The sequence below is a fragment of the Talaromyces amestolkiae genome (genome assembly GCF_001896365.1).
Source record: "Talaromyces amestolkiae strain CIB chromosome Unknown scaffold18.1, whole genome shotgun sequence".
Classification (NCBI taxonomy): domain Eukaryota; kingdom Fungi; phylum Ascomycota; class Eurotiomycetes; order Eurotiales; family Trichocomaceae; genus Talaromyces; species Talaromyces amestolkiae.
This window is the reverse complement of record NW_024468054.1, coordinates 195,203-207,892: the sequence shown is the minus strand read 5'-3', so window position 1 is coordinate 207,892 and position 12,690 is coordinate 195,203. Positions and strand designations below refer to the sequence as shown.

The following is a 12,690-nucleotide window of genomic DNA, read 5'->3' as shown; positions in this document are numbered from 1 at the left end:
ATAGACTACCTATTGTCTCCAAATAAGCCTAAGTATTTTGAAACCCCTGTCAGGGTAACTTTGAATGAGGATCATGTTCTATACAAATTACAATTGATTCACGCATCGCTAGGCTTCGAGATATTCTGAACAAATAGACCATTGTGAATGGTTGATAGTAAAAAAGAGGTCCCCCTCCCCGATAGTACTGAAAATAAATCCGGTAAAAGTATTCAGTCCACCCCTTTTGCTGATATCTAGTCTTGACGAACAGAAGAGAATGGGAAAACGGGAGGGGTAAAGAAGAAACAAAGGACCTAAAGTAGAAAGAAAGTGAATTCAATGTCCGACATAGAGTATTGACTAAACGGCAGAGGGCACGGCTGTCTGTGTTACGAAGCCTGATGAGGGCGTCGGCACGTAGGATGACTCGCAGGGCGGCGGGGTTGGCACGCAGCCCGTGGTCACGGTCACGGTCGATTTGATAGTGACGGTTGTTGTTGTTAGCACGACGGGTGCTGTAGAGGTCGCCGCAGCCGTGGTAGTTGCAGCCTGAGCAGCACCATATGCCTCCGTGGTTGTCTCCGCGACATTATTGTTGGTATCGACTGTTGGGACGGCAGCAGCAGTGGTCGTGGTTGGGGCGACGTAGATAGAGGTGGATGTTGAGCTCGAAGTAGTCGTGGGAGCGACATAGATGGAGGTCGAGGTGGATGTTGTAGATGTGGTGCTCGAAGAGGAGGAGGATGAGGAGGAAGAGGAAGACGAAGATGAAGCAGCAGATGCGTAAGCACTACCAACAGAGTTTACCGCGCCGTCTGTGAGCAGGTAGCCATTGGCGACGTAGAAGTAGGAGTAGCGGGTAAGCGCAGACTGCTCATCAAGCCATGCACCGGCTTCCTGGACAAAGGAGGCAGCAGTAGCCAAATCAGTGATACCACCTTCATCCGCGCTCAAGGCCCATTCGGTAAGCCAGACTTCGGAGATACCGTGGTTGGAGGCGGTGCTGATCGCTTCGGTGATGAAAGACTGGAGCTCAGAGACAGAGTCGCCATACCAGTGGACGGCGAGAACGGATACGCCACAGTCAGTGCACTCGCTGATAAAAGACTCGAACCAAGCGAGACCTGCGGTAGTGCTCGAAGAGGAAGTGACAGCAGGGCTGACTAGCTTCGCTTTACCAGAGTAAGGGGTGAGATATTGCTTGTAGTATGTGGCGGCATCGGAGGCAGCGAGGTTGGCCTGAGAAGCCAAATCAGGCTCGTTGAAACCCATGATGTAGCTGCTGCCATCTGCAAGGGCTGCCTCGACATTTGAGGTCCATCCGTCGACGAAAAGGCTACTGGTGCCCCAGAGCATGGGCACGTACTCGACGCCAGAAGGCAAGTCGCCATCGCTGGAACTGCCCCAGTTGTAGGCCCATGAGATACCGCTAGAATCGCCGCACAAGGTCGTGACGAGAGAAGCATCGTTGTAAGCAGCACCGGCCTTGCTGCTGGACCTTTTCTGCACGGATGTAGAGCGTACTTGCTTGGTGGGAACAGCGCCTGCGGAGGCGATCAAAAGACCGGCAGCCGCCAATTTGAGAAAAGAGGCCATTTTGCTTGGAAAGACAGAAAAGGGTGGGTGTTTTTGTTGCAGTTGTTGTAAAAGAGAGTCAGGTGTCTATACAGTTGAAAAGAATGACTTTGTTGAAGAGTAAATGAATGAACTCTTTCGCAAAAGAACGAACAGCTTCAGTGCACAGCACTAAATTTGAGGGAGAGAATGTAGTTATATCGACGTCAAGTCGCTGGAAGAAAAACTCGAAGCTGAAACGAAGGAGAGATGGCTGTGAGTGCAGAGACATCGTGTTTCGAGTCCCTGAAGACCGAATATTAGAATATTGATTGCGTGGTCAGCGCTATTGCACATTGGGTTAGAGGAAGTACGAAACACTCGATAGATCTCTTTCATTTTCTTCCAATCGAAAAACATTCTACTTATCTAGACCAGTCGAAAAGGTACAAAGACGGGGCCGATTGGCGGGKCAGCATTAGCTTCAAACACCGGAAGGGGCCTTTAGGGCATCATCGGCACACCGAACGCTGTCTAGACATCCTGAACCGTATACAAGCTTTTTGGCATGGTTGTTAGGACTCAGTATGGTTCTTGTACGGGTTCAAGTTGCAAATGTCGATCGGTCTGTCATTCCGTGTTTCTATGTGAGAATCTCTATCATGAAAGAAAAATTATAAGCGCAGCTCACGATTGCAGGCAAGTAATTAAACAAAGGGTTACGCAGGCGTGCCGCGTCAGCCATTGGGAACTCCGGTCGCCACTAGCCCGAGCTTGAAGGGGCCCTTATTCGACAAAGCTAATAAAACGCTTCATAGTAAGCGCTTAAGACTTTTGTAGTAACACGGCACGAATCATCAACAGGCGCAGACTCTTGCATAGGAAATATGATACGTTTAGGCGGTGGGACAATATTAGCCCTAAGTTCCCCGAACCAGATATTTATGATGATTAAGAAAATATGATCAGTATAAGAGATACCGTGGATCCGGTCACTGTACAGAAATGAATTCGCCCATGACATGTCAGGAATCAGAGTACAACGTATTCGTTGTGCAAATACGTTGTGCAATCGACCGATGCGCTGGCTACGCTCCCCTGCCTCGGCTATCCAATGAACATACCGGTTCATAGCAAAGTGCGTGCTCTCGTCGGAGAGACCAATACTGTCAACTGGTGCCAAGTTGCCAACAGTCTGTAAAACTCAAGCAATATGCTATGAAGTCATGCACGTAGTTTATTCATACACCCGAAAGCAGGCGGTCGGTCATAAGTCATTTCACATGAGATACACCCTTCTGATAGGACTTTATAGCTGAGCATCGAAAAGAGAAACAGATCAACATAATGAAATCGGCATGCAACAGGGACAAATCTTGCAGCATCAGGAAAGTTAAATCTCATCTAGCACAACAGTCAGTAACACAGTATGATATAACCTAAGTTTCGGGAGTTGTGAACTTACTCAGCGTCATGTTCATACTAATATCCGTGTTCTCCACCATATGTTTAAACTCCTCAAAACTAATCTTTCCATCCCCGTCCTTGTCCGCCTCCATAATCGTCTTATCCACAATCTGCTGCAATTGCACATCTTTGAGATTGCTGCCCACCATCATCTTTAGCACAATGAACAGCTCGCCATTGGAGATGTAGCCGTCGCGGTCAATGTCGTAAACCTTGAAGGCGAAGTGCAGTTTCTCGTCCTTGTTGCCCTTGGAACTGAATGCGGAGAGTCCAGAGACGAATTCTTGGAAGTCGACGTCGCCGCCGCCGTCTTCGTCGAAGATTGCGATCATTCTATCAATAAAACAGCACGCGTCAGTTGATTATGGGGTACACTGGATAAAGGGCCTTTTTGGGGACGTACCGTGGAGCAAGTGGGTTGGACGAGACTTGGGGAAGTGAAAGAAACTCTTCTCGTTCGATTGTGCCGGAGTTGTCCTGCATTTCGCATAAGTCTGTGTCTCCTACACTGTATCTTTTCCCGTCATGCCTCAACATACTTTATCTAATTTCATGAATCGCTTGCGCAAGCGATCGACTTCATCGCGGTCAACTATTTTGTGACAAGGCTGTTAGTTTGACTGACGACGACAACGACGATGTCCAAGCGCCTTGCATCGAGCGCAAGAATAGTGAAAGATCTCACAGTTGGATGCAGAAATAATGCTGTCGAGAACTTGGCTGCCGCCAATAGAGCCTTGTCGCCTTCTGGTATTATACAGAGCGGCGTTGTTGACCACGTGCGAGTCCATGGCTGAGGCTCTTATCGGGGGTGGAAAAGCGATACTCGTGGGAAGAGTCGAAAGAAGAAGAGACTATCGGCAAGAATTTTCGAATGTATCCAGGACTATGAGGTACAGAGTATCGTAGTTGGCGGTGATAGTTGATCAACAATAAACTAAGTTGAGGAACGCCGATATCATTACGGAGACGCCAAGACAAATCCAGCCTTAATGCCTTAGCCTAACCCCTTACAGCGGGCGGACCAAGACTATCAGGAATTTGATATCATGAGTCCCCGCACTAACCGTATCCGGATAGACAAGCGAGCCCCTGAGGCCGTGCACCCGCCCAAAACAGGCTGCAACGCAGTGAGATGGCAACGTCAACTCAACAGACCGGTGTGGCACCACGAGACTTCAATCATCATTATTTTGCCCTCGTTCATCTATTTTCATCACAAAATTACGACTACGTGATTTCTCATGACTCAGGCTATCGTTTGGTGCTAATTTTGTCCACCCTTTCGCATGGTTGCGCCTACCATCGCGTCCCGAAGTTCACATGACTAGGTACGGGGGTATGGGGAGGACGCGCCCGAAGAAACTCACTTCGAAGGCGTCCATCCCCATAGTCAGGGAGGATCAAATAGATGCCATCGACGAGGATGTCCAGTCCGCGCTCCAACAGGTCGAGACTGGCGTTGAAAAGGCCGAAGAATCGGTATGTATTTTCCTTTCTTTCTCGTCCCCGGACCGTGCATGTCACGTGATATATATGAGGCTATTCGCGAAAAATTTTCGCGTCGACCAATCGATCGCATTTGTGCCTTCAGACCAATTAGCTAAACGATTATCCAAAATGTATAGGAATTCCATCTTCAAGCTGCCATCAATGCCGTCGCCCTCGGGAAAATCAGCGAAGCCAATATCCCCACTCCCGAAACCGTTCTGAGTAATATCAGATATGACGAACTGTACCCTCCAACGTTCTCGCAGCCGGCAACGTACATCCGGTTCTCTTCCACTGTGGAGGATTGCTGCGGATGTATGTACAATCTGGATGAGGAGGATGATGTCTACCTCAAGATTATGAACGAGAAGAGAGACCCATCTACCCCTGCGTGCACAGAAGACCAGTTCGAGGAAGTGATGTATTTCTTTGAAGAGACCGCGCAAACGAAACAACCATTTGCGTCTGTAGACAGCCCTCCTGTGCTTTCATACGCCGAAATTGAAGAGTGTTTTGATGCCGCTGTAGACGAACATATAAAGAGGTTTGCCAAGGACATATACGAACACTGGAAGAAAAGGAGGGTGAGCATTGGCAATCATCCGCTGCAAGTGGCTCTCAAGGTGGGTCCCTTCAATTGGTTGTTGTTGAACAAAGTCTAACGCGAAGCAGTTCGAAACGGGCCAAGATACCGATGATGGCGATCCATACGTATGTTTCCGTAGGCGCGAAGTGCGACAAATCCGCAAGACTCGTGGTAGAGATGCGCAGAGCGCCGAAAAGCTGCGCAGGCTTCGCAAAGAGTTGGAGGACGCGCGACAATTGGTTGCCTTCGTGCGACAGCGCGAACTTGCCAGGAAGGAGATGTACATCATCGAAAAACAAGTCTTCCAACAGCGTGCGGAAGTCAAGGACATGAAACGGAAACTCGGCATCAAGGACGATGATGAGGATCTCATCAACCAGAAGGTAAGACATCGACTTTTCGATCTTGGAAATTCATCACTGACGTTCAAAGCCCAAGAAGAAACCCGTCGATGTACCAGCTTTACAGCGTCCTGTACCACCACCGCAGCTTCGCATATCTCAGCGGCCTGGTGCTCAGGCAGCTGAGGACTTGCAATTGCTGGAGGAAGTGCAGGCCGAAAAGGAGAACGAAATTATTCGCGACATCAAACAGAACTTGCAAAAGCATCTGAAATGGAACGAAGGATACGTCGACCATACGACGGCTCCATTGACACCGTCTCCTAAGAGGACTTTTGAAGCTGCTTTCCGTCCCGCCATCACAACCCAATTGCCCACTCCCCCATCTTCAGATGCATCGGATGCAAATGATACCATTGCGCTGGACAATCTGCATCCATACTTCCGTGATCGTATCGCGACCTTTGATATCGATGATGACACCACAAAAATACCTTCCTTCAGGAGACGTGTAGGCCGAGGTGGCCGTGTGATGATAGATCGTCGCAACATGGTAGCAAGGCATAGAGCAGACATTGATCCTGTCATCCTCGATCGGTTCAAGTATGATGACGACGAGGACGAGGACGACGACATTGTCTTTGAGCGAGAAAAGTATGACATCCAAGTCATGCAACATCGTGCTATCATGGCGGCGAAAGCTCGTGAAGTCGCGCAGATGCAGGCGCAAGCCCAAGCCCACGCGCAGGCTCAAGCTCAAGCGGCAGCACAAGCAGCAGCGCAAGCCCAAAGCGCGCGACAAATGGCAGGGGAGCGCAACGCACCACCAGGCGCAACAATGGGCTCCAATCCTGGTCTAGGAGCAGTCACGAATGCCTCGACTTAATGACTGAACTGTATTATTCGACTGATTATTTTGCATAGCGGGAGTTTTTCATGCTTTCGGGGAGATGCCTCATGCTTTCATCGTTGTTGTATACCTGGAGTTTCTTTCTTTCTTTTGGCCGTCCTTTATCGCCCGCTCAACACTTGGAGTAATCGGCAATCTTGATAAACTGTACATATATACCAGGAACCGAGGCGGTGGTTCTTCATGTATGACTAGAAACACTATTAGCAAAAAAAATAATTGGACGCATTCTGCTTGCATCTAAAGTCTTTTCCATACCTGATGAGTCCCCCGAAAACCGACTTCAATGACGGTGCTTCGCCTTCTTCTGATTTTCCTGACCCGTACCCTCCGCCGCACGTTTACCGGACCCCTTTTCTTCAGCAGTCAAAAAGTCCTGCAGCATCATCAAAAGGGCTTGCAGAATCTCTTTCTCCCCTAGACGAACCTGAACAGCTAGGTAGCGACGACGTTCCCTAGTCCGCAGTATAGATGACGAGACAAATTGCTGAAGCAAGTTTTGATCTTCTTGTATCGTCGTGCTATACTGGGCTAGTTTGGTTTGCGCTGCTTCGAGCAACACACGAGCCTCACGTGCTCCCATGATGGGTTTAGGGGGTTTGCTTTTGGAGAGTAAACGTTGTAACTCTTCGGAATCGAGGGTTAGGGTTTTCAGGAGAGCGAGAAGCTCGTCTGGTAGTATGTCGAGCAGGGTATCCTCGGCGGATGGGCGTAAGACGCAATAGCCATCTTCAAGAATTTCCAGTTGATCGAGCAGTTTGAGCTGTGATGTTATGTTGGTGCAAAGCAATGGAATAGGAGTGATGAACACATACCTGGGGATATTCTTTCTCTTCAATGTTGTCAAACCCAGCAGCATGGCAGAGGCCGGCCAGGGGCAGTTCGACGACATCATATTTGGTGTAGTTGTCGGTCACGTAACCGTATCGACGAAGGAGATCTGAACGAGGCAATTCGCCGTAGTCATTGAAAATTTCGTCGCGGGCTTTGATGGGTTTGATCGCTCTCATGACAAGCGCCCCGTCTTCTTGGAACAAACGTGCCTGGTCATGTCAATTGAGGGATTCAAAGAATATTAGCCAGCAACATACATTATTCCTGTCAGCATCTGCATTAAGTAAATCTGCCAAAGGAACCATTCCTTTCGGCAATTGCTCCTCATCATCTGTCAAGTATCCGTCTTCCCCCTCACTCTCCTCTTCCTCTGCCTTTTCAATGTCGAAAGCATAAGCCATGATCAGTGAGCCCATACGATGTGCCAGTTCCAACAATGCCTGTGCACCTGTATCGTCATCGTAAGACATGACGCCGTTGACGGGTGGGAAGAGGTCTGGGTGTGCCCGAACGACAGGTAATACTTTGTCGAAAATATCTTCTTCCGCATCCCGCTTTCCGATCTTGTCGACTACAGCACTGGCTTGAAGTTGAGAGAGTTCCTCATCGGACCAGAACATCAAGGTGTCGAATTTTGATGGGAGCACTTGAAAGTATTGCTTCCACTTGGACTGCTCGCCTAGCGAATATTCGTAGATCATGACGACGACGAGTGACAGCCAGGGACCGAGATTTTTCAGTTCGTCAACGAGAATTTGATTCAGTCGAGATGCTTTGACCATCAACACGACGTGGTGTGGGAGGTGGAAAAGGTCTTCTCCTTCCTGGATATCGCTACGTGCAACTGAGAAGCGGTTAGTTAGAGAAATGCGGACAGACAAAAAGCTTGACTAAGGAAAAGGTAAACATGAATATCATGTAAAACGTACCAACGCCTCTGCCAGAGCCTTGATGACGGAGATCTCGGACTTGGATTTTGGGACTGATTGTCACATCAGGTTGCTGAGAAAGCCACTGCATGAACCCATCGCTCTGACGCTGAAAGTCGTCGGCGACAGGGAAATGGTCTGTACTCGACATGGTGTAAAAGAAGGTGGGGAGGCGGGGGAGAGTAACGATTTCACAGCAGGAGAAACAGACCTCCCAGCAGGACGACCAGCAACAGAAAAAGGCAGAGAATGCAGATAAAGTGGTGTAGAGAAAGGAGTGTAATTCTCGTGGTCCTGGTGTGTGTATATTCTGTGCTCGCTTCGGATAAATCCAACGGCCGACGGCGGCGGATCTGCCGCTGTCCCTTTCTGTTGTCCGTATCCGCGTGGCCAATCGATAAGCATCGAGCATATCCGCTTTGGTCATCGCCAGCAAATTTCATTCATTCCCGATTAGTCGATTTTTCTACTTCAAGTCTTCACCACTTTGTTACTTTGTACGTGCCAGAGTCTTACTTCACTAGTCTCAGTACTCTGCATTTTAAATTTATACGCAATGATCGCTATCGGCCTCGAAGGCTCTGCCAACAAAATAGGCGTGGGCATTATGCTCCATCCCAAAAATGGCGGCCCCGCTCAAGTGCTCGCAAATGTCAGGCATACTTACAACGCACCACCAGGAGAGGGGTTTTTACCAAAAGATACTGCGCAACACCATCGCGCATGGGTTGTGAAGCTGGTCAAGCAAGCTCTTATAGAAGCAAAGATATCTGTGGCCGATGTGGACTGTATCTGCTACACCAAGGGCCCTGGTATGGGAGCCCCGCTTCAGAGCACAGCTGTCGCAGCACGCATGTTGAGTCTTCTATGGGGGAAGGACTTGATTGGTGTGAATCATTGTGTTGGACGTACGTTGACTATGAACTGACGCTATATCTATACATGACTAAATTCTGTACAGATATTGAAATGGGACGACAAGTTACAGGGGCCACAAACCCAGTGGTCTTATATGTGTCCGGGGGCAATACACAGGTCATAGCATATAGCTCCAAACGATATCGTATATTTGGAGAGACCCTTGACATAGCTGTTGGAAATTGTTTGGACCGATTTGCGCGCACACTATATATACCAAACGACCCAGCACCTGGCTATAATATTGAGCAACTTGCCAAGAAGGGAAAACGATTGGTCGAAATGCCGTATACTGTCAAGGGCATGGACTGCTCCTTTTCGGGAATATTGGCAAGCATTGACGGTCTGGCAACATCGTTGGGCCTCAATGGACAAGCTGCTGCTGCCTTGGATGAGTACGATCAAGCAGACTCGAACGGCGATACAGATGCTAGCGACAAGATCACCCGCGCGGATTTATGCTTCTCATTACAAGAAACGATATATGCCATGCTGGTTGAAATTACCGAAAGAGCGATGGCACATGTTGGTGCTAAGGATGTTCTTATAGTCGGTGGTGTTGGAAGCAACGAAAGACTGCAGGAGATGATGTCTCTGATGGCACAGGACCGAGGCGGCTACTTGTACGCCACGGATGAGCGCTATTGCATTGACAACGGTATCATGATCGCTCAGGCCGGTTTGATGGCGCACAGCTGCGGCTTCAAAACGCCCATTGAGGAGTCTACCTGTACACAAAGATTCCGAACCGACGATGTTTACGTCGATTGGCGAGACTGAGATGTCGACATTCCTAAAAGTGCTACACATAGATGGTGTTTGGGCTCATTGAGCGAGATCTTCGCTTAGCGTTGTCATTTTGGCATCAACACTTCTATATACATAACATGCATCAGGTTGGACATAGAATCGGTTTTTTTCGGAGGACTCCGGTCATCTACTCCCAAGCCTCCTGGTTGTCGTCCTCTTCTATGATCGTCGACGATAATATCCCGGGCTCTTTCGATGGGATGAGATCATCTCGATCCATCCAGTCAGCATAGAATTCACTCAGCGTGAATCTATTGTTGCGTTTGCTGTCTGATTTCTGATAACGAGGCTTGCTCTCGCGGGCTTCAGATGCTGTTGAGTCCGAATACTCGTCTATTTCCGAACTCGCATCCGTCGAGTAAGATCTTTTGACCCGAGGCTGCTCGTCTTTTGTGTCGCTTGACAGGTTGAAAATTTGTCCAATAAATCGATATGTGATGCAAAGCAACAGACCAGCAACTCCACCAATCAACACTGCATATCCCAGGAAATAGTACAGAGGCTGTATTTGATTTTCCGCATTAGCCCACGATCAGACCATGATACTCACGAACCAATACCATAAGACTTACCTCGAACTTTGCCAAAAATCTAAAAGGAGCGCCAATTACATAGAACATCACTCGCGCAACGTACAGAAAGGGGGCCGAAAGTATCCCAAGAAGGGACAATAGAAGAGACAACAGGCTCCATAGCAGTAAAACGACAGGATATGCGATAAAGTAAAGAAGCGCTCCCGAGTACCGCAAGATGAGAAGCCAGACGTTTGAATCCATAATGGGCTCATCGGCCGATTCCATATTAAATATTCAATCGTGTAGACATAAAGAAATTGTTGTTTATCCAAAACGAACAGACGATGACGATGGCAGCTTCCCAAAGCAGTACTCACCGGCTAGGCCATAAACTTACTAGCGGCCTTTAGATCGGCAGCTTGGGCCCATCCCGTTATCCTCCCCTCTCTAACTGCACTGGGCAACCTCTTCACTTTACTTTTTTACGTCTACTTTCGCCAACATCCAAAGAAGTATTTCTAGTCGGTCAATTTTTACGTCTCATTCATCCATATTCGCCTTGCCTATTCACAGAGCCCAACGTCGAATGCTAGCGCCTTGTCTCTCTGCACCCGTCCCCCCCCCGCAAAAGCCGGCGACCTCCCCGCTCTAGATGGGCAACAGTCCCTCCAAGAGTCCGCCAGGAACCTCGCACCCTCCGCTAGCCGGTGCTCATAATGTCCCCGGCCAAGAGCGAAGGGTGAACAGGCGGACCTCCATCAATGCATTGTCAGGCACAAAAGCGAGTGCCGCAGATCCCTCGGCTACCAGAGAGAGCGCGACAGGCCAGCCGGTTTCTCATGGTGTAGCCGCAGTACAGCAACGTCTACAGTCGCGAAATGTTACTCCTCAGACGACACCGCCAATTCATGAACTACCGGACAGGACTGGTGGCAGGGGGTTTGATAATCGATATCCAACCCGAGAGGCGGTAGAGGCTTCCAACCCGGTTCAAGTTCCCACATCAACGAATCGTGCCGGAACCAGGAGAGATGAAGGCTACATACCCCACGAGTCGTCAGCCAATCCTGCAAATATCCCAAATACATACTATTCAGCATCGCACCTCCAGAGAGGTCCGCCTCGATTACCTCTACCCATTGGAGATGCCAATGCTACACCCGGTTCCCCGGTCATTGCGCCGGCGGATTCGCAAGTGGATTCAGTTCCATTTGAACTGGAGAATCAAGTACCTCAAGCAACGATATCGCTTGATGATCCGCATGTCGATGAAGATGAAGTCGAAGATGAGTTGCTGGCATATGCCATGCATGGCCCAGGTCAAAAAGCAGTACCGACTGTGATCGAATGGAAGGGTGCCGGAGACCGAGTATTCGTTACTGGTACATTCGTGAATTGGGAGAAAAAATTCAGATTACACAAAAGGTACTACATCAAATAAAGTGAGATATTGTGATATATGATCTGACAATCCTCAGTGATACCGAACCTAATATCAAGTCAACCACACTGCATCTTCGCCCTGGAACCCACCATCTCAAATTCATCGTCGATGGAGATATGCGAGCTTCGGATGACCTCCCCACTGCCGTCGACTTCACAAATCATCTAGTCAACTACATCGAAGTCGTAGCAGATGATTTGCAAGGCCAACGATCCCGCCGCGAAAGTGAACGAACGATGAGAGCCATGGTCCCCGCAGGCGTTCATCCACCCCAAGTCCTCCCCGAAACCGTCACAGCCCAACAAACCCAGGACTCCCTCGACAAGGACGAAGAACCCGAAGAAGAGCCCGAGGAGGAAATTCCCATGGGCAATTTCAGCGGCACCGTCCCTCAATTCTTAGTGGATATTGACCGCGAAGAGGAAGACGCAGACTATCAAAGAGCCGCAAATGTGATCGCTGATGCTACTACGCCACCAATTCTACCTCTGTTCTTGGGTCGATCAATTCTGAACGGCACAACGCCGATGAAGGATGATAACAGTGTCTTGAATTATCCGAACCACACGGTGCTGAATCATCTTGCGACAAGTAGTATCAAAAACGGCGTTTTGGCTACAAGTGTCACGACGAGATATAAACGAAAGGTACCCCTTCCCTCTCTTCGCCTCTTGAATTATTCATGTTCTAACTTGATTTGTAGTATGTCACTACTATATTGTACAAACCCACTGGTGATACTATGTAATATGTAGGCAGAACGGTGATGCTTTTTCATGTCATGTTTGTGCAGAAATACCTACGTTCGATAATTTTGGGGCCACTTGTTGATGTGATGTGCCTATGAAATGATTATGATCCGAATGACCCTTTCTGTTCATCTTTTCGGGTGGAGTGACATCGATATCG

General features: G+C 48.8%; 6 protein-coding genes across 6 annotated transcripts; 3 read left to right on the top strand and 3 right to left on the bottom strand.

Moving 5' to 3' along the window:
• Positions 1-342: 342 nt before the first annotated feature.
• On the bottom strand, positions 343-1,578 carry BHQ10_008125 (uncharacterized protein; the record flags this gene model as incomplete). The annotated part of the gene is made up of 1 exon (XM_040880896.1): positions 343-1,578. One exon carries the CDS (start codon positions 1,576-1,578, stop codon positions 343-345), a length of 1,236 nt encoding a protein of 411 aa, XP_040736627.1.
• A 1,351-nt stretch (positions 1,579-2,929) lies between these two features.
• On the bottom strand, positions 2,930-3,794 carry BHQ10_008124 (uncharacterized protein; the record flags this gene model as incomplete). The annotated part of the gene is made up of 5 exons (XM_040880895.1): positions 2,930-2,940; positions 3,002-3,336; positions 3,407-3,480; positions 3,543-3,595; positions 3,689-3,794. 5 exons carry the CDS (start codon positions 3,792-3,794, stop codon positions 2,930-2,932), a joined length of 579 nt encoding a protein of 192 aa, XP_040736626.1.
• A 532-nt stretch (positions 3,795-4,326) lies between these two features.
• Positions 4,327-6,307, top strand: BHQ10_008123 (uncharacterized protein; the record flags this gene model as incomplete). Its single annotated transcript, XM_040880894.1, has 4 exons — positions 4,327-4,485; positions 4,632-5,117; positions 5,167-5,463; positions 5,513-6,307. The coding sequence occupies 4 exons, from the start codon at positions 4,327-4,329 to the stop codon at positions 6,305-6,307; spliced, it is 1,737 nt and encodes a 578-aa protein (XP_040736625.1).
• A 307-nt stretch (positions 6,308-6,614) lies between these two features.
• On the bottom strand, positions 6,615-8,245 carry BHQ10_008122 (uncharacterized protein; the record flags this gene model as incomplete). The annotated part of the gene is made up of 4 exons (XM_040880893.1): positions 6,615-7,094; positions 7,147-7,374; positions 7,423-8,009; positions 8,095-8,245. 4 exons carry the CDS (start codon positions 8,243-8,245, stop codon positions 6,615-6,617), a joined length of 1,446 nt encoding a protein of 481 aa, XP_040736624.1.
• A 405-nt stretch (positions 8,246-8,650) lies between these two features.
• BHQ10_008121 (uncharacterized protein) lies at positions 8,651-9,792 on the top strand (the record flags this gene model as incomplete). The annotated part of the gene is made up of 2 exons (XM_040880892.1): positions 8,651-9,002; positions 9,056-9,792. The coding sequence occupies 2 exons, from the start codon at positions 8,651-8,653 to the stop codon at positions 9,790-9,792; spliced, it is 1,089 nt and encodes a 362-aa protein (XP_040736623.1).
• Positions 9,793-10,989: 1,197 nt separating this feature from the next.
• Positions 10,990-12,529, top strand: BHQ10_008120 (uncharacterized protein; the record flags this gene model as incomplete). The annotated part of the gene is made up of 3 exons (XM_040880891.1): positions 10,990-11,762; positions 11,816-12,428; positions 12,485-12,529. 3 exons carry the CDS (start codon positions 10,990-10,992, stop codon positions 12,527-12,529), a joined length of 1,431 nt encoding a protein of 476 aa, XP_040736622.1.
• Positions 12,530-12,690: the final 161 nt, after the last annotated feature.